Raw genomic sequence first — 19,530 nt, 5'->3', positions numbered from 1 at the left:
TTAGGTTGTATTTTTTGGCTTTACGATGCAGTCTTGCTTTGTAACTCTGCCTGAACTCTCATTACAACTTGCAATAGTTCTCATACTCAGTTGTAAAAATGGCTCAGCAGTTTAGAGTTCAAACAGCTTTTTAGAAGATCTGAATTCAGTTCTCAGTAACATGTCAAGCAACTCACAACTGATTCTAAGTTCAGCCGAAGGCAGCCGACACTCTCTTCTGGCCTCTGTGGGTACCTATATTCAAATGTACATAGTGACACAGGTAATTAAAACAACAACAAAACCCCAAAAATCCTCCTGTGTACATCATGAGTGTGAGATTACATCCATAGACCAACTGTTTTCTCTCTTTATCTATTCTGGATACCAGTAAATTATGAACAGCATGTCTTGTAAATACACCCTACCATAGTGGAGTTATGTTTTACTTGTCAGGATGCTTTTTGGTATATAGAAATCCAAACTTACAATCCAGAATAACAATGTTTACTCTTATGGTTGCTGCTTTTGAGATTTCATAAAACAAAAACACTTAGGGGCTGGAAACATGGCTCATTGGGGGAAGAGCACGTGCTGTTCTTCCAGATGACAAAGGTTCGACTTTCCAGCAATAGAATCCATATGGTAGCTTCCAACTATCTAACTCTAAGTCCAAGTCATCTGCTACCTTCTTAGGGCTACTATGTTCAACACACACACATGATAGAAAATACACACACACACACACACACACACACACACACACACACACACAAACACTACTCCCCTTTCATGTTACCTTTAAATCTCTTGGAAAATAAAACAGACCTTATAAGTATCAGACAATTTTTCAGGAGCTGGAGAAACAGCTCAGAAGTTAAAAGGTCTGGCTATTTTTCTAAAGGTCCCACATTTGATGATTCCTGTAACTCACAGGGCAGTTTACAACTGTTTTTAGCTCCAGCCCCATGAGATCTGACATTTTCTGGCCTCCATGAGTATCAGGCATATATGTGGTACACATAGATACATTCAGACAAAACATCCATGAAAACAACAACAACAACAAAAACACCAACAACCATGAGTTAAATTTGGGGATGGAGAGATGGCTCAGTGGTTAAGAGCACTTGTTCTCAGAGAGGAACCAATTTCTTTCAGACAAATGGTGGTTTAACCCGCTTTAATTCCATTTCTAAGGGAACTTGTCTGACCTCCAAGGATACCAAGCCTGCATGTAGTGGCACATACATATAGGCAGGCAAAGCACTCACAGATGAAATGCATACATCTAATTTAAAATTTTTAAAGGAAAAAAATTGTACATCCAGAAATTGTCAATCCAGGCATTGTGGTACATTCCCTTTAATCCCAGCAGAGGTAGCCAGATCTCTGTAAATTGTAGGTCACATTGATCTACATATCAGGTTCCAGACCAGATTGGGATATGTAGTGAGACCCTGTCACAAAAACAAATACCAAAACCAAAAACTTACCCCAACCACAACCTCCCACCCTCCCAACAAACAAACCAAACATGAACCAAACAAAAATAAACTATGAGACTAGGGATATGGTTTAGTGAGGAAAGGTAGTTGCTGCCAAGCTGCCTTGAGTTCAGTTCCTAGAACCCACATGATGGAAGGAGAGAACCAACTCTTTTTTCCTTTCACAGTTGTTGTTTTGATATTTTATGAAATAATGACCTTCCTGGACATAAAAAGAAACATTCAGAAACTAAAGAGAAGCTCAGTGGTGAAGAGCACTGGCTGCTTCTAGAGGGCCTAGGTCGAAGTCTCAGCACTCATGCATGAATGGGACTCTACTTCCAGGGGATCTGATACATTCTTTTGGTCTCTGTGAACACCAGCATACAAATGCTGCACAGCCATACATGTAGGCAAATACTCATACATATAAAAAATCGTTAATTTACTAATTATTTTAGAATTTTTAATCCCAAACTGGGGTTTCTACCCCAACTTTGAGTGGATAAAAGACATATATATACAAGCTGGGTGGTGGTGGCACACGCCTTTAATTCCAGCACTTGGGAGGCAGAGGCAGGCGGATTTCTGAGTTCGAGGCCAGCCTGGTCTACAAAGTGAGTTCCAGGACAGCCAGGGCTATACAGAGAAACCCTGTTTCGAAAAACCAAAAAAAAAAAGACACATACAACCTTTATATTTACAAAAAGCCTTACACGAGAGCTGGGCCGATATCTACCCTTTATGCTATTAAAGTCTCTTTTTTATCAATAACCCTGAGTTATTATTTACTATGTTTCATCTGGGCTGCTCTTAATTTCAGAGCCATGTTTTTACAACTCCTAACCATGGCAACTTTTTCTTCCTCCTTATCTCCTCCCTCCCCGTGATTTCCTCCAGCCCAGCCAGCCTGGGAACCCTAAAACCAGATCATGTACTAGATGCTGGCATCTTTATATACCAATCGGAAATAACTTGGGGGCAACCAGGTCTAGGGGGCCCACAGTTAGCATTACACTACACAGTCAAAGACCAAACCTCAACAACTAACCAATTTATTAATCCTGAGACAAGGGTCTCTCTGTAGTCCTAGCTTCCCTGGCACTAGCTATATCTACCAGCCTGGCTTAAACTCAGAGATCCCTCTTGTTTCTACCTCCTGAGTGCTGAGATGAAAAGCCTATGCCATAATAACTGACTAAAGAAAAATTTTCCAAAAATGTTAAAAAGAAAAGAGAAAACTTGCAGGGCAGCTAAGCCACACATTTCCACAGCTGCCTGGAGAAAGGAGATGGAGAAGAGGAGGAAAGCAAGCCAGGCCTTTTTAAGTTATGCCCAATTCATGTCAAAAGCAAGGCAGATTCAGAGGAGTGGACTGTACCAGAGAAAACATATTTTTAGGCTCTGGCATTATACAAAAGAAAACGAGTGGAAAAGTCAGGACTCAGAAAAGGAAACAGACCCAAGAGTCTTTACGGAGGCTCTGTAGCAACTCCCTTTGAGCACACCGTATTCAGTGAAATAAACCAGCCACAAATAGACATATACTATATGATTTCAGTAATAAGCAGGACTTAAGAGTAGCCAAAAATCATAAAACAGAAAGCAGGATGTTAGGTTTTAGGGGGTTAGGAGGCAAAAGGGGGTACATGGAGTTATTAGATCCTGTCTCAACAATATCCAAACTGTAGAGCAGAAAACAAAATAACACCCCCACCCCCCACAGTGAGTGTGAGAATGGAGGAGGGGAGGACAGGAAAGAAGGGATGGAGGAACTGATCAATGGATTGAAGCTGGGTATAGTGGCACATACTCACATCTTAGGCTGACATTTATGAGAGCAAAGCTAGTTTACATTCTAGGCCAGTCAGGCTACGAAGAAAATGCCTCAAAAATTTTTCTTTTCTTTTTTTTCTTTGGCCCTGTGTCACAGCAGACTTTTAAATTCATTTCCTAAAAGGAGTTTTGTATTTTGAATCTTTAAGTTCTTTTACTATATGTGTGTGTGTATGTACATATGTATGTATGTATGTATGTATGTATGTATGTATGTATGCATGCATGCATGTATGTTTGCTTTTTGGCCACCTTTATCAGGTGGCTTACGATACACTGTTAGTACAGCTTAGATTGTCCTTCCAACTCCAGATCACTCCCTTTCAGCCTGGAGTCACTGGCATGCCCAAGTACCTCACCCAAACCGTCTTCCCATCGTAAAAACCAGGTTTTAAGATTTGGCTACATAAATAAATTACAGTTCAGAGACACTCAGGCTGGGGTTAGGGAGATAGGTCACCAGGAAAGATGCTTGCTGCCAAGCCCAATGGGCCGAGTTTGATGCTGGGACCCACAAGCTGGCAGAGGCCCCATGAGTTGTCCTTGGGGTTACCCTACACCTGCCATAGCATGCATGCGCTCACACAAGAAAAATAAGTCATAAAATAAAGACGTTAACTACTGTTATTCAGATCATAATATTTTAAGAAAGATATTACCTTTTATTGTTTTCTTGCTCTTCTTCCTCTGGTACTGTCTTCTGCTTTTTCCTAGTCTGTTCTTCTAACAGCCAATTTTTCCTCTTCACCCCCTTCTTATGTTCTGAAGTGAGGTTCACACTCTGAACCACAGCCTCGATCACATCAGTGACTGTGTCTGGACTTAGGTGCAGGGACATGTCTTCGCCTTCATTCAATTCCGGGCTGACAAACTGGGCGGCCTGGAAGGCTTGCATTGACACCACTGCTTGGAGGGGGCATTTCCGAGGTCGACCTGGTCTGCGTTTCACAAAATTGTTTCCTGTCCTGGCCTGCCTTTGAAGTTTTTTGGCTTTTAAAATTTTATTAACATGGTCCAGGTTTTTCTTGGTGGCCAAGATTTTGTCATAATTGCACATTTTCCGAGCTTGGCGTTGCATAGCTTCAACTACACTTCTCTTGATGTGATGGGGGGAACACCTACTTGCTGACTTTTCAGAAAGAAGTGGGATATTACTGCAAGAGTCATTCGGGACTGCAGGCACTAGAAGGCTGTCTGATTTACCTAAGGCTCGCTCCTTGCTGTAGCTATGGCCTGGACTGGAAGAAGGTGGTGCAGACACAGTTGTAATGGAAGCATCACCGTTTTTCTCCATGGACTCTTGCTCATCGTGATGTACTATCCGCTGCAACAGACTGTCTACAGAATCATCCATAGAAGCAACCAATCTGGGACTTCTGGAAGGAACTCCATTCACTAAAAGAGACAACACAGCACACACAGACAAAAATTTGGTCACTTCGTAATCTAAATTACTTTGTCTCTTTATGTTTGCTTCTCAGCCTTTTGAGACAAGGTTGTGCTTGGAAGCCTCCGCCAGCTCAGAATTCACTATGCAAATCAAACTGGTCTTGAACTAACTAATGACTAATCTGCCTTGCCTCTGCCTCTTGAATGCTAGGATTATATGTAAAAAAACAAAAACAAAACCAAACAAACAAACCAGCTTTTAACTTTATTAATTAAATCTTTATTTTGACTTATATATATGTGTATCGCATGTTCATACAGTTGCCCATGGAGCCAGAAGAGGGAGTCAGGACCGCTGAAGCTGGTGAGCAGCGGAGCTCTAACTACCAACCCATCTTCCAGTTCGTATTTACTTTGTTAAGATGGGTTTTCTGGAGCTCAAGATGGCCTTAAGTCTACCAAGTTTGAAGACACTCTATTAGTGGATCATCTTAAATTCCTCGTGTCAATGTCCCCACATGCTGTAATTACAAGTGTGTACCATGCCTTTCTATACTGACAAAAGATAAATATTAAGGGCTAAACAGAGACTGGATAAAGATCCAAACTTGTCTTTCTTTCTGAGCACTGAAGATGAAATTCAGAGGCTTGCCCATTTGAAGCAAGATGTTTACCATTCAGCTAAATCCTGAGCAAGATGGGTTCTTTCCCTTCCTTCTCTAGTGTTTTTTTTTTTTTTTTTTTCTTTTTTTTCTTTCCGAGACAGGATTTCCCTGTGTAGCCCTGGCTGTCCTGGGACTCACTTTTTAGACCAGGCTGAACTCAGAAATCCGCCTGCCTCTGCCTCCCGAATGCTGGGATTAAAAACGTGCGCCACCACGCCCGGCTCTAGTGTTTTTAAACAAGGTGTTGTACTGCTTCCAGGCTGACCTGGAATTCACTGTAAAGGTTATCCTCCTCCCTTAGCTGCCTATGTCCTAGAATTAAGTCATATACCTGTGGCTTTTGTTTGTCTATATGTTCATGTGAATCCAAACTTACATTTGTGTGGGGAGTGAGGGGAAGGAGGAAGGATGCTAATCTTGGGGTTTCTCATGAGATAGCCATCTTATTATTTTTAATTGGAACCAAACATATATCTTTTTTAAAAACATTAAATGTGGTGAACCACTAAGTCATTTCTCTAGCTCCAAGACAAAGAACTTTTCTAGGGATGGAGATTTTAAAAGTTGGACTGAGTACATTTCACATCCTGAGAGTGTATGAACGAGGGTTGGAAGTTACAGCTTAAAAGTGGATGTTTGTTTGTCAGGCTGACAAGGGCGGTGTTCTGAAGGGGTTGAGCATGCCCGTAGGAGATTCTCTTTTTAAAAGAACTTCTGTTTCATTTTGTATACATGATGTGCGTGTGTACATGGAACAGTGCATGCATGGAGATCACAGGACGACTTTCTGTCCTCAGCACTTCCTCCACTTTGATGTGGACTTGGGGGCTGAGCCCAGGTTGCCAGGATCAAGCAGCATCTGCTCACCGGCGGGGCCATCTCTTCAGCCCAAGCTTGGTTTAATAATCAGAGCTATAATAAAGGGCTAACAAGTTTATCCCTGTATTAGTTAGGGTTCTCTAGAGAAAGAGAACTAACTGATTTAATGAGGGGGGAGAACACATCCATGTATGTTTTAAATAGATTAGCCGGGTGGTGGTGGTGGCACACGCCTTTAGTCCCAGCACTCAGGAAGCAGAGGCAGGAAAATCTCTGTGAGTATGAGATCAATCTGGGACAGCCAAGACTATGCAGAGAAATCCTATCTGGAAAAAAATTAAACAAATTGATTGATTGAATAAAAACAGAAAATTATGGGGTATAAAATTTAACTTAGTGTGGACAAAGTATTTGTGCAATAGCTCATGTATGGAGAGGCCAGGGTGCCTCGTTATCAAGTGTGGGGGGGGTCTTATATCATAAGTCTTTAGGCTTAGTAGCATGTGCTTTTAATGAACTATCTCATCCTTCCCTATTTTCCTTGCTTATATCCAAATCTTTTTTTTTTTTCTCTTAAAATGAAACAGAGTCTTATTATTTAACCCAGGTGGCCCCACTCCTGAACATTCACTTGCCTCCTCCTCCTGAGTGCTGGGATCCAAGGCCAGCTTGCTTTCTTCTTCTTATGCTCTGTCAACCAGCTTTGCTTGTACTTTTTATTTTCTCCTCTCCCTCCTCTTCCTTTGGCTAACATATACTTTTCTCCTGTCTGTCTTTCTCTCTCTCTCTGCTTCCTACAATTCAGCTCCCTGTTTTTAGGGTCTCATGTAGCCCAGACTGGCTTTGAACTCCTGCATCTATCTACCTTCCATCTGACAGAGCTACAGGCATGCAAGTAGCACACCAACCTGTTTTTTTTTTTTTTAGGGGGGGGCGTTAAGGGGGTATCAATGCCAGGCTAGCCCAGACTAGCTAAGAAATAGTAGTTATCTGCCTGCTTTATCCTCTCTAGTGCTAGGACTATCAGCCTTAACCAATAACAAAAAGAAAATGTTTCGTTTTTAAACTGGTGAAGAAAATGTTATTCTTTTACTTATTTGTCCCCAGTTACATAGGCTTAAGCTTAAGGTCCTAAATGGTCAGGGCATGTATCAGCCTCTAGAGAAGCAGAGAACATAGGCTTAAGTAGCATTGAAATTTCAGGTATGAATCACATCCATGACCCACTAAAATAATGTTACTTCCCTCCCTCCCTCCCTCCCTATTACGAATATATTAAAGGCTGGTTCCAAATTGAAACTATCTCTAGACCCCAGTGCTGGGATTATACGCATATGTCATAATACTGTGCAAAGTACTGGACCTCCCTATGTACTCCAGGCTGGTCTTAAACTCAAAGTGCTCCTTTTACCCTAGCCTCCTGCCTGGCTCAGAAGTCTTGGCTGGGTGGTAGTAGAGCACACCTTGGAGCAGTCCCAGCACTCAAGAGGCAGAGGCAGGCGGATCTCTGTGAGTTAAAGGCCATCCTGGTCTACAGTACAAGTTCTAGGACAGCCAGGACTGCACAGAGAAATTCTGTCTTGGGGATGTAAAGGAAATCTTTGTCTATTCCAAGGTCAAGAAGATTTTTTTAGTTTTATGGTTTTAAAATTTTCATAGAAACCTATATCAAGTTAAACTTTCCATGGAATACAGTCCTCTCCCTTCATAAAGCCAGGTAGCTGACATCTGAGTTAAGAAGACTTGTCTTCATGTTTGTGAGGAACATGCTGAAAGGACAGGAGAGCTAGCTCACACTGCAGTCCTCCTACTTCTGAGGTTGAGACAGGACTTCTTTAATTTCTATCCCAGGCTGAGCTATACAATGATTCTAGGCCATCCTCAACTATACAATAAAACCTTGGGTCTTAAAACAAACAGCTGAACAACCCGTCCATAATACCAACAACACTCTAACCAGAAATGAATCAAAAGGCAATGTATAGGGTAATCCAGATAGCTCAGTGGGTAAAGGAACTTGCTACCAGGCCTCATGACCTGAGTTTCATCCCTGGAACCCACAACGTGAAAAGGTATTACTGACTTATAAATCGTCCTTTGACCTCTGTCCTGTGCCCTTGCCACACAAATAATATAATATAATATAATATAATATAATATAATATAATATAATAAATAAATAAATAAAGGACCTGTTTGTGCCTCACTTAGTATAGGTACAGAGGATAAATATTCCTTTTCTGCTTCTCCCTATTACTTGGTTAATTGACCTTCTGAGGACAGGTGGTCCAGACTGACTTGTTATGGAGCTGTTCAGGCCCAGGAGCTGACTGTCTATTCTTTCACTAATTTCAACTGTCTTTTTGTGGGTATGTATGCTGTATGTACATGTTTGTGTAGGTAGTATATGCACACATACATGCAGGTACATGTATATAGGTATATCTTTGAAGAGGCCAGAGCACAATGTTGGGTGTCTTTTTCCATCTTCACTTTTTTTGAAACAGGGTCTTGCACTGAACCTAGAATTCATCAACCTGAATAAACTGGTCTGTCTCCACACCTTTAGCTCTGGAGTCCAAGTTGACATGTTTGCTATACGTGGCCTTTGCATGGGTGCTGAGGCACCAACTCAGGGCTTTGTGCTGTGTGCAGGCACTTTACTCCCTGAGCCATCTCCCCAGGCTATGGTTTACATTAAGCCATACATACATCTTCAAATTTTGTTTCTAAAAGAATGAAACTGCTCTAGTATTTTACGTCTGATATATACGTCTTCTGCTTTGTGTGTCACTGGTGATTTAACGTAGGTTCTCATGCAACATGATATGTATGGGCATTTGTAAGCACAGACACAGGGTAACATGTAAAAACACAGCAATGTAACTAAATAGATGTGCCACTGTGAAATCCTTATCACTCTACATTTTAAAAATACAATGAAATATATTTTAGAATCAGCCTGTCATTCAAAGCAATTTAACACTGCACATATAGGTTGGTTTGGAAAATCACGTTTTAAACAATGAAATATTTTCCAGCAATGTTTTCTAATTATTCTTTTGAGAGTAGAGCCTAGACATGTACTACATATAGGGCTGTGCTGGAGAAAGAAACCAGGGTTTTGTGCATGCATACTAGAAAAGCACTCTATCAACTGATCAACATTTTTGGACCTTATAATTATTATCGTATGTATATTTCAGACAGGGTCTTGCAAAGCTGGCCCCAAACTCATGGCAGTATTTCTTGCCTCACTCTCTCCAGTGCTGGGATTACCAGCTCACTTTATATTTTTTAATTAAGTACTTAATGGGACATTTATCTTTAACTATTTAATGGGTGACCTTAAACTCCTAATTCTACTTCTACCTCCCAACTGCTCAGATTATAGGCATGTAACAATGTAACTGACAATAAAAATTTATTAAAGGGCTTCAAGCCATATATTACAGAATACACTCTTTTACATCAAGTCAAGTAAAAAAAAAAAATGCGTATGCATGTTAAGTCTGAGTATGTGCACAGATGCAGAGCCCTACAGAGGCCAATGGAGTCAGCTCCCCATGGTCAGGTCCTCTGCAGAAAGAGTACATGCTCTTAACTGCTAAGCCATTGCTTCAGTGCCCTCACATTTCTTTTTTGAAAGTAAAACTATTGAATTTTTTCAGTATACATTATCAGTGATACTGAGATGACAAGGCCACTTTAGTTTGCTTTACAGATTTGTTAATCTCAAATCCCAGATAGGAAACTATTTTGAAAATCTGGTAAAACAATAGCACTCACCTGTTGAAGAAGTACTCTCAGATGAAGACCTTTTACGAGTAGGGCTACAATTTGTGCTTTCTGATGATCGCTGGGAAGGTTTATCGGAAGCTGACTGGGAACCTGGGAAGAAAGAAAAAGAAATCATAGGATGACCATTCCCGACTACGTAAGTGCGAAAGCATGCTGTGTCACAACAGTGACCTTTAGCTGCTGTCACTGCTGTTCCCTGTAATACATGATGGGTCAGCTCACAATAAAAAGCGGTGGAGGATAAACCATGCTTGATGTTGCTAACAGAATTTCCAAAATATCATAAAATTTGTATATTAGCAGAGAGAAAACTAGTTTTAAAGGTAAAATAAAAATAGCGATTTAGTTTTATGTACCATCACTATGAAATATTAAAGTATTTGCTTATGAAAATCAAGTCTAACTGTTATTTTATATTAAAATGAACAATATAAATCAACAAACAAAACATAATACAACTAATTGAGAAATAACTGATGTGGGAAAGTCATATCCAACTTAGGCATCTCTTTTAATGAATTCAGATAAAAAGGTAGGTGGTTGGGTCTCAAGTCCATTTTATATAATTTGCAAATTAATTTTTACTTTCTGTTCTCTTCTATAGAAAATTCAAGAAGAACTGGTTACTAGCTTATTTGTGGAATACATCTTTAATGGTATACACTTAAGGTTACCTCATAAAAACATTCAATTTCCCTTCAAAAAATCTTTTAATTTTAGCAAAAACTCCAAATTTATGCAGCATAATTTAGTACATCTCTTGCTCAGGAGAAAATGATGTTCAGAAATTATTATTTTCCTGCAAAAAAAATTGTTTTTAGTACCTCTTCCCTAATAACCTAAAAGGACAGCTGCTGAAAATACATATTGATTTTGTATTTGCCAAAGATTTAGAAGCATTCACTTTTTAAAATGTCTGTAAAATAAGCTTCAACATACAACTGGAGGCACAGAAGGCAAGAGAGCAAAGGCTTGAGAGGAGAGCGTTCAGGATCCACTCTCTAGTGAAGACAAGATTTAATCTCTCAACAACAGTACAGTACCAGAAGAAACGACTGGAGCTAAGTTTCTATGATTTCCCTTTTTCTAGGAGAAAATGCAGATTATGAACTTTGTTTTTGTTTTAAACAGTTTCTTAAGTCACACCACTGCAGTTATTCTCTTAGTAGGCTACTGGCAGTACTGACTAGGTAAGATGTCTAACTTGCCATTCAAGATGAGATGTCAGATACTGGGGAAAATGATGTTGTAAACAGTGCACCTTACTTCTAAAATACAGTGATGGCTGATGTAAGATCTACTCAAGAATAAAGATTGTTTAGTCTTGAATTTCAAAGAGATACAAAAGGGATTTGAAAACTAGCAGTACAGTAAATCCCCATGGAGTGTGGTTCACATAAAGAGTTCTCTACAGAGCTAAACAGTATGCTATAATAAAACACTGAAGAAGGTCAAGGCATCAATGAAAAAAGAATTAACACGGAACATTTCATATACGGACCAGATAGATACATTCTTCCTACCCAGACCTGCAGACAAGACAGAAAACAGCAGTGGCCGAGAAGCTGAGACATCATTGAGCTCTATCATCATTCCTGATGACTGAGCAAGCAGTGGAGATTAAGTGCCAGGGAATAAATGGGGTTGGTTTAAGAAGGCTCTTAATGAAGTCTTCTCTCAGTTATAAACTACAGCTATTGGGTGTATTTTCCAAGCCTGGTGTCTGGATTGATACTATGGAGGTGGGAGGAAGGAGGTGTAAAGAAGAGCTCACTAGTCTGCCCTCTGAGAACTGATTGAAGGTTATACATGTCACCATGCACTACATCTCAGATGACATTTGTGCCTTCTGTTCTTGGGTTCTAACTTCAGTTTCTAGGCTATCTGTTAACTTTCCCCAAATGTCTTGGTCATCTTCAAGACACTCTTCAACTATACCTTTGATCATCAGGATATCCTGAGAATCACCCTGCCTGGCCTCACCCACCTCAGGGTAAAAGAGGGAACAGGCACTTTCTTCAAAGCTCCTTCTTTTGGTGGCCTCTGGAGCTGCTGAAGAGGCAGTGGGAGGTGGAATGGGGGGTCAGATCCCCGGAGATCGTTATTGGCAGCACTGTACAGCAATTCCTGAGAAACTGAAACAATTGAGAGAGAGATGGCTTAGCTCACTTAGCTTCTGAGCCATTTTTCATTTTCTGAAAGTAATGGACACCAGCAGCGTACTATTAGGATTTAACAGAAGAATGGAGTAAAAAATTCAGGAAGGCTTTCATTTTTCACTTTTAAAAGTATGCTCGAATCCCTTTTCATAGAGTAGAGCTGTTAACAATAGTGCAATTTAGAGAATAAAGTTGTATTGTATCCCTGAGATATGACCAAAAACAGTGCTAATAGAAACAGTAAGAGGAACAGTGAAAAAACAGTGTTCAATGATGTAAAGTAAAAAGATTTAAGACTGGAAAGCAATGTTACAACTTATAAGCAAGAAGTAGCAACCTGTTAAAGATGTACAGAGTATTTTAAAATTGGCTTAAGTCATGTGAAATCCATAAAAATACTGCCTTAAGTTTTATTATGCAGCTGGGTAATCAGGGAAGAATAAGAGAATATTCAGAGAGAACTCACATGTCTATTCTAGCAGAAACCCATCTTATCTGTATTTTCAAATATAAGACAAAATGAAGTACAGAGTAGAACACAGGACATTGTTAACTATATGGATTATGGAGAAAAGCAACCTAGGTTTGATTCTTCATTCTTTAGCAAATTAAGGATCAGGATGAAGGCAAATAAACATACCTAAGTCTGGCTTATTAAAGTTACTCTAAATCACAGGGCTGTGTTGCGTCCCAAAATGGAATACTGTAATACTAATATTACCTTACAAAATCTACTGTGGCTTATAAATGTTAGTGAATATTACATATGAAGAGGGTCCTAATATTGGTCATGGGCTATCTCTTTCTTGGGGAGAGAATGTCAATTATCGAGCACAGGGTCTTGTGTACCACTACACTACAATCAACATTATTGTGAAATAATTTTTAGATGTTAAATAAATATGTAACTGACACATTTAAGTCAACATTCACTATTGAAGAACAGACACTTATGGCCAACGAGGGAGCTGAAGCCAACTTGCAGTTATTAAACATTCACTTTAAACATACCAAGCGAATACAATTAAAGATGTCCTCCTAAACAAGTATACCTAGGGCAGGCGAGGCCTTGCAAGACGGCTAGAAAGGCATCTGAAATTAGCCTTCCAATCTCACCTTGGCTTCTCTAGGGATGGGAGTGGGGGATGATCTAAACCACAGCAACAACACCAGATGCACCAACAGAGGGACTGGAATCAGGTGTCTGGGTGTCTGTCCTGTTCTCTGACAAAGGACAAAGCAATTTTCTGCTTTCTCTACTTATTTTTTGGGTTCTTCTAATTCATAGTCGTTTTCTAAGGGGGGTAACTACTTTGTTGCTGTACCTAGCTTGGAAGAAATATTACCTGTTTCATTTACGGTAAAGTAAGATTTGCCAGCTAAGATGTGCAAAGATTCCATTCCTCACAGAATAATGTGTTGCTATGGATTTAAGTTCAGGAAAATCTGATACTGCCTCAAACACACACACACACACACACACACACACACACACACACACACACACACACACACAGAAAAAGGAGAGACAGAGAGACAGACAACAACAACAAAAAAGTAGAGATCATAATTTTCCGTAATTTCCCATTTCTATTTAAAACCTAGGATACCCACGATATAAGATACAATTTCCTAAACACATGAAACTCAAGAAAAATGAAGACTGAAGTGTGGACACTATGCCCCTCCTTAGAAGTGGGAACAAAACACCCATGGAAGGAGTTACAGAAACAAAGTATGGAGCTGAGATGAAAGGATGGACCATGTAGAGACTGCCATATCCAGGGATCCACCCCATAATCAGCTTCCAAATGCTGACACCATTGCATACACTAGCAAGATTTTACTGAAAGGACCCAGATGTAGCTGTCTCTTGTGAGACTATGCCGGGGCCTAGCAAACACAGAAGTGGATGCTCACAGTCAGCTAATGGATGGATCACAGGGCTCCCAATGGAGGAGCTAGAGAAAGTACCCAAGGAGCTAAAGGGATCTTCAACCCTATAGGTGGAACAACATTATGAACTAACCAGTACCCCTGAGCTCTTGACTCTAGCTGCATATGTATCAAAAGATGGCCTAGTCGGCCATCACTGGAAAGAGAGGCCCATTGGACACGCAGACTTTGTGTGCCCCGGTACAGGGGAACGCCAGGGCCAAAGGGGGGGAGTGGGTGGGTAGGGGAGTGGGGGTGGGTGGGTAAGGGGGACTTTTGGTATAGCATTGGAAATGTAAAAGAGCTAAATACCTAATAAAAAATGGAAAAAAAAAAAAACAAACACATAATGAAATACCTTAGGAAATAAGGAATATAGATGGAAAATTTTCAGTTCATTGAATTTTTGGTTAGAAACATTACTGGGTGTCAGCACCCAGACCACAGCCTAGAAATTTAGAAACTACATACACAACGAGTAAAGCAATAATTACACAGAAACAAAGAAGATGTGCTTAAATATACTGGACTTTTAATACTAAAGGTATGGTAATTGTTGGGAGTCAATTCTTTGTTTTGTTTTTTATTTTGTTTCTCGAAACAGAATTTCTCTATGTTATAGCCTTACTGGTCCTGAAAACTTGTTCTGTAGATCAGGTGGGCCTTGAACTTAGAGATGGACCTGCATAGCTGGGAGTCGATTCTCAATATTTGCTGGTAATAAGGCATTTGTGTAACGAAGGAAGAGTACTACCAAGGAGGGAAACTCAAGTTATCACAAACTAGGATAATACAAACAGGGATATAAGAACTAAAAATATGTGGAAAAGCCTTTTTAATTATAGGCTTTCTGAATTTCATTTGTCCATTATATGATAACTTATAAGACAAGGCCTTGAAAAGATATTTGTATCAATTTAAACAAAAGGGAAAGCTGGTATAGATTGTACATACAAAGTATATGGGGTAAAATGCCAGAAAATTGAAAAGGGAAAAAAAGAACTCCCTGGATTAGGTATAATAATCCAATTTTACAGGCTGGAGAGGTGGCTCAGTGGTTAAGAGCACTGACTACACTTCCAGAAGTCCCGAGTTCAATTCCTAGCAACCACATGGTAGGTCACAACCATCTGTAATGGGATCCAAAGACTTCTTCTGGTGCATCTGAAGAGAGCAGCTGTGTACTCACATACATAAATATATAAATATATAAAGTGGATGGGATGTGGGGGGAGTGGGGCAGAGTGGGGAACCTGATCTGGTATTGGGTGAGAGAAAAGGACTGAAGCCCCGAGGGCCAGCAGAATGTAAACAGGAATCCTAAGGAAATAGGAGGTTGGGGGGATACCCCAGAATGCACCAGAGACCTGGGAGGTAAGAGAATCTCAGGATTCAGGATTAGATGAAATGCCCAAGAGTAGTGTGAGGGAACTTATAGAGCCGACCTCCAGCAGGAAGACAGGACATCAAGTGAGGAATTAGGTTGCCATCCCACAGTCACATCTCTGACCCATAATTGTACCTGTCTGAAGGAATTACAGGGATAGAAATGGAGAGGAGCCAGAGGAAAAGAAGGTCCAGTGACCGGCCCAAAATGGGATCCAGTTCAAGGGGAGGTCCCAAGGCCTGACACTATTACTGACGCTAGGAGCTCTCACAAAAGGGGATCTATCATGACTACCCTCTGAAAGACCCAACAAGCAGCTAAAAGAGTCAGATGCAGATATTTGCACTCAACTGATAGACAGAAGCAGCCGACCCCTGTTGTTGAATTAGGGAAGGCTGAAAGAAGTTGAGGTGAAGGGCAATCCTGTAGGAAGACCAGCAGTCTCAATTAATCTGGACCCCCAAGATCTCTCAAACACTGGGCCACCAAACAGACAGCCTACACCAGCTGATATGAGGGCCCCAACACACATACAGAAGAGGACTTCTGGCTCTGTGTTCATTCAGAGATGATGCACCTAACCCCCAAGAGACTGGAGGCCCCATGGAGTTTAGAGGTCAGGTGGGGTGGTGGGTGGGATATCTACATGGAGATGGGATGGGAAGGGGAAGAGATGCGGGATGTGGAACAGTTGGAGTGTGGTTGGGGATCAGGAAGTGAAATACTAAGTGTAAAAATTAAATTAAAAAATAATATTAAAAAAAGAAATAAGAAAAAAAATGTTCTGGAAATGAGTTACTCATGACTGGCATACAGGCTGATAAAATGTCTTAAGAAAATCTAATCTTATACAATCCACAGAAATAACTGAAGACTAAAAAGCTGTTCTAAGGTTGATTTATTACTTATGAAAATATTGATCACATCTACTATAAAAATGAATACTATTTTCAGATATCTGGGTATAAGCAAAGAGTCAAACTGTTGAAGTTATTACAATCAATAGAGAAAACTGCCGTTGGTGCTAAGTGTCTCTGTATGTAGAAAGGTAGAAAAATCACAAAGAAAACATGAACACACAGTCCAATGAGTTGACTCTAAACAAATTCAAAGTATTTGCTGAGCAAGCCTGATCCCTGAAGCCACACCAGAGAGAATGGACTCTCAGAATTTTTTGACTTATCTTCACACACATATTAGGGCATACACCCTACCCCTACCCCCAGTTTTTTTAAGGACAGGGTTTTTCTATGTAGCCCTGGCTGTCCTGGAACTTGCTTTGTAGATCCACCTGTTGCTCACTGCCTTTCAAGTACTGGATTTTTTTTTAAAGATTTATTTATTTATTATATGTAAGTACACTGTAGCTGTCTTTAGACACACCAGAAGAGGGCATCAGATCTCATTACGAATAGTTGTGAGCCACCATGTGATTGCTGGGATTTGAACTCAGGATCTTTGGAAGAGCAGTCAGTGTTCTTAATCGCTGAGCCATCTCTCCAGCCTGCATGTACTGGGATTAAAGGTGAGCTCCACCATTCCCAAATGTAAGCAAAGATATATTCATATGTATGTGGACATACACAAAGACATACATTCTCATTCAGACTTGAATAAAAATATAAAAATAATTTTAAAAAATAGCTATGCACGGTGGCCCAAAACTTTAATTCTAGCATATGATAGTCAGAGATAGGTAGATTGGCCAAAAAGCAAGGATATAGTTAAATTCTCCTCTCAGAAAATAAACATAAAACAGTATAAAATAAAGATCCAACCTACTACTTCACTGAGGCCCTAACCATTCCACACTAAAACATCAACTTTAATGATGCTAAATATGAATTAGAAAAGAACACAGTCAACAGGCAAGATGGCATCTACCTTTAATTCCAGCACTCAGGAGGTAGAGGCAAGCTACCCTGGTCTACACGGTGAATTACTAGGTAGCCAGAACTACATAGTGAGACTCTTGACTCAAAACAAACAAACAAACAAACAAACAAACAAGAAAATCTGGAACCTTCGGTCTAAATTTATATTAAAGGCTTTTTACAAATTTATATACTACATGTCATATATACCTTACTTGGAATTTAACAGTAAACACTCTAATAAATAGGAAATTATTTAAATGAGCAAAATGTCTGATGTTTCCAATGCTAGAAATATCTTTGGGCTAACCATGGAAGAATGTGCTAGATTTAAAATGATGCTTATTAGTGAGTTAAAAAAAATATAGACTTATTTCAAAACAGTATTTCATACTAGATTTATAACAAATCACTTCTTCTCAATACAATTAAAGCACTGCACACATTTTAGTTTTAAGTGTGTGTAGTGTGCATATGTGTACTGGTTAGCATGTGTGGGCATACATGCCTGTAGGTGTACACTGGGATGTCTGACTGAGGTTGATGTTAGGACTCATTCCCAATTGCTAATCAACATTAGTAACTGAAGTAGGGACTCCTTAATCAAACCAAAAGCTTGTTGATACTGACAGTTTTGCTTGTCAGATTGCTTGGAGACTCCCCATCTCTACCTGCTAAGGCTAGAATTATAGGCAGGCTGCTATGTCAGCCTTACATTCATGTCAGCTCTGGCATTTTAACTGTTGAGCTATTTCTTCATCTCCAATATTTGAAGATGTTGCTAAAGGTTTTGTTTTGTTTTGTTTGGTCCTGGATTTATGTTCTGAATCTCTTGAACAGCATTAAAAGTTTCTTGTCAAGTTGAAAAGTGACAAAAAAGCTGGCTCTTAATAAAAGCAGTTGTTTCTGACCATAGTCCATATACCTCATCAGTTAAATGCACTGCAGGAAGGAAGGGTTCAGAGTCTGTGCTGGTCGTTTTTAAGCTAAAAACAAACAACAGAACCCCAAACAAAGTGTATTTCCTTCCTCTAATTAGAAAATTCCCTACAATTCCCAAGTTAGATCACATTAAAATGGAATTCTCTGGAAACCTCCCAGAACCATCACAATCTATTTTAAACCCTTACCTCTGCATGCTTATACTTTACTTATGGGTGTATCTCCAATAAAACTCTAGAGAAAGTGTCAAAACCAGGATATTTTCATCAACTGATGTTTATCCCCTTCAGGTAAAAAAAGGAAACAAAACTAAGTATGCTTTAAAATAAGAGAGAGAGGGAGAAAGGGACAGAGGGAGGGGGAGGAAGAAGGGAGAGGGAGAGACAGACAGACAAAACCAATGTGTCTTCAGAGTTATTCCAAAACAAACAAAAACTAAGTCATTTGATTTTTTCAGGAGGGACAAAATAGTGGAATGCCTGAAGTATAACATGTAATGTTTACATGCGGTCAATCATTCATACTGTTCCACCATCCACTCTTCCTTGTCCACTTTGAAAACAGAATGTTCTGCCACGCACAGCTGGCTATGAGCTAAATATACTACAGACAAGCTCAGTTTGATAGCATGTACCTAAAGTTTTGGAGGCACACTCCCATAATCCCAGCATTCAGAGGCTGAGGCAGGGGACCCTGAGTTTGAAGCCAGGCTGAGCTATATTACAAAATCTGCCTTTAAACAAACAAACAAAAAAGAAAAAAAAAACCCAAAAAACAAAAAAAGCTGCTTGTCATTCTGATACACACCTTCAATCACAGCTCTTGGAGACAAAGGCAGGCAGATCTCTGTGTTTGAGGCCAGCCTGATCTAAATAGTGAGTTCTAGAACAGCCAAATCCTTGCAGAAAAACCCTGTCTCAACAAAGAAATCCCTAAATTAGGTCTGGAGAGATAATTCAGGGATTAAGAGCACCCTCCAGAGGACCCAGGTTCAAGTCCCAACACCTACACAGTAGTTCATAATCACCTATAAGTTGTAATTATCTGTGGATCTGATACCCTCTACATGCCTCTGAATGCAAGTGATGCAGACGTACATGCAGGCAAAATACCCATACACATAAGATAAAAAGGGAAATTAAAAGTGAACCTGTTAGGGGGTGGAGGAGTGGCTGAGGGTTGAGGGCACTTAGTGTTCTTTCAGAGGGCCTCTATTCACTTCCCAGCACTCATGTCAGCTGGCTCACAATCACCTGG

At 40.0% G+C, this 19,530-nt stretch overlaps 1 protein-coding gene across 8 annotated transcripts in view; it reads right to left on the bottom strand.

Annotated features, from left to right (window-relative positions):
* Ash1l (ASH1 like histone lysine methyltransferase) overlaps positions 1-19,530 on the bottom strand; it is a 128,962-nt gene that overhangs the window by 67,537 nt on the left and 41,895 nt on the right. For 5 of the 8 annotated variants that reach the window (XM_006501142.3, XM_006501141.3, XM_017319499.2 and 2 more), the window contains 2 exons: positions 9,965-10,066; positions 3,962-4,697 (listed from right to left, as the gene is read on the bottom strand). In XM_006501142.3, the coding sequence (XP_006501205.1) occupies positions 3,962-4,697; positions 9,965-10,066 (838 nt within the window). Of the gene's footprint in view, positions 1-3,961; positions 4,698-9,964; positions 10,067-11,914; positions 12,112-19,530 lie in introns of those variants that run through there. The other 3 variants (XR_001783666.2, XM_017319502.1, XM_017319500.2) reach the window with 2 other exon arrangements.

This window comes from Mus musculus, chromosome 3, assembly GCF_000001635.26.
Source record: "Mus musculus strain C57BL/6J chromosome 3, GRCm38.p6 C57BL/6J".
NCBI classification, from domain to species: Eukaryota; Metazoa; Chordata; class Mammalia; order Rodentia; family Muridae; genus Mus; species Mus musculus.
The sequence above is the reverse complement of the archived record's forward strand: the minus strand, read 5'-3'. Positions and strand labels throughout refer to the sequence as shown.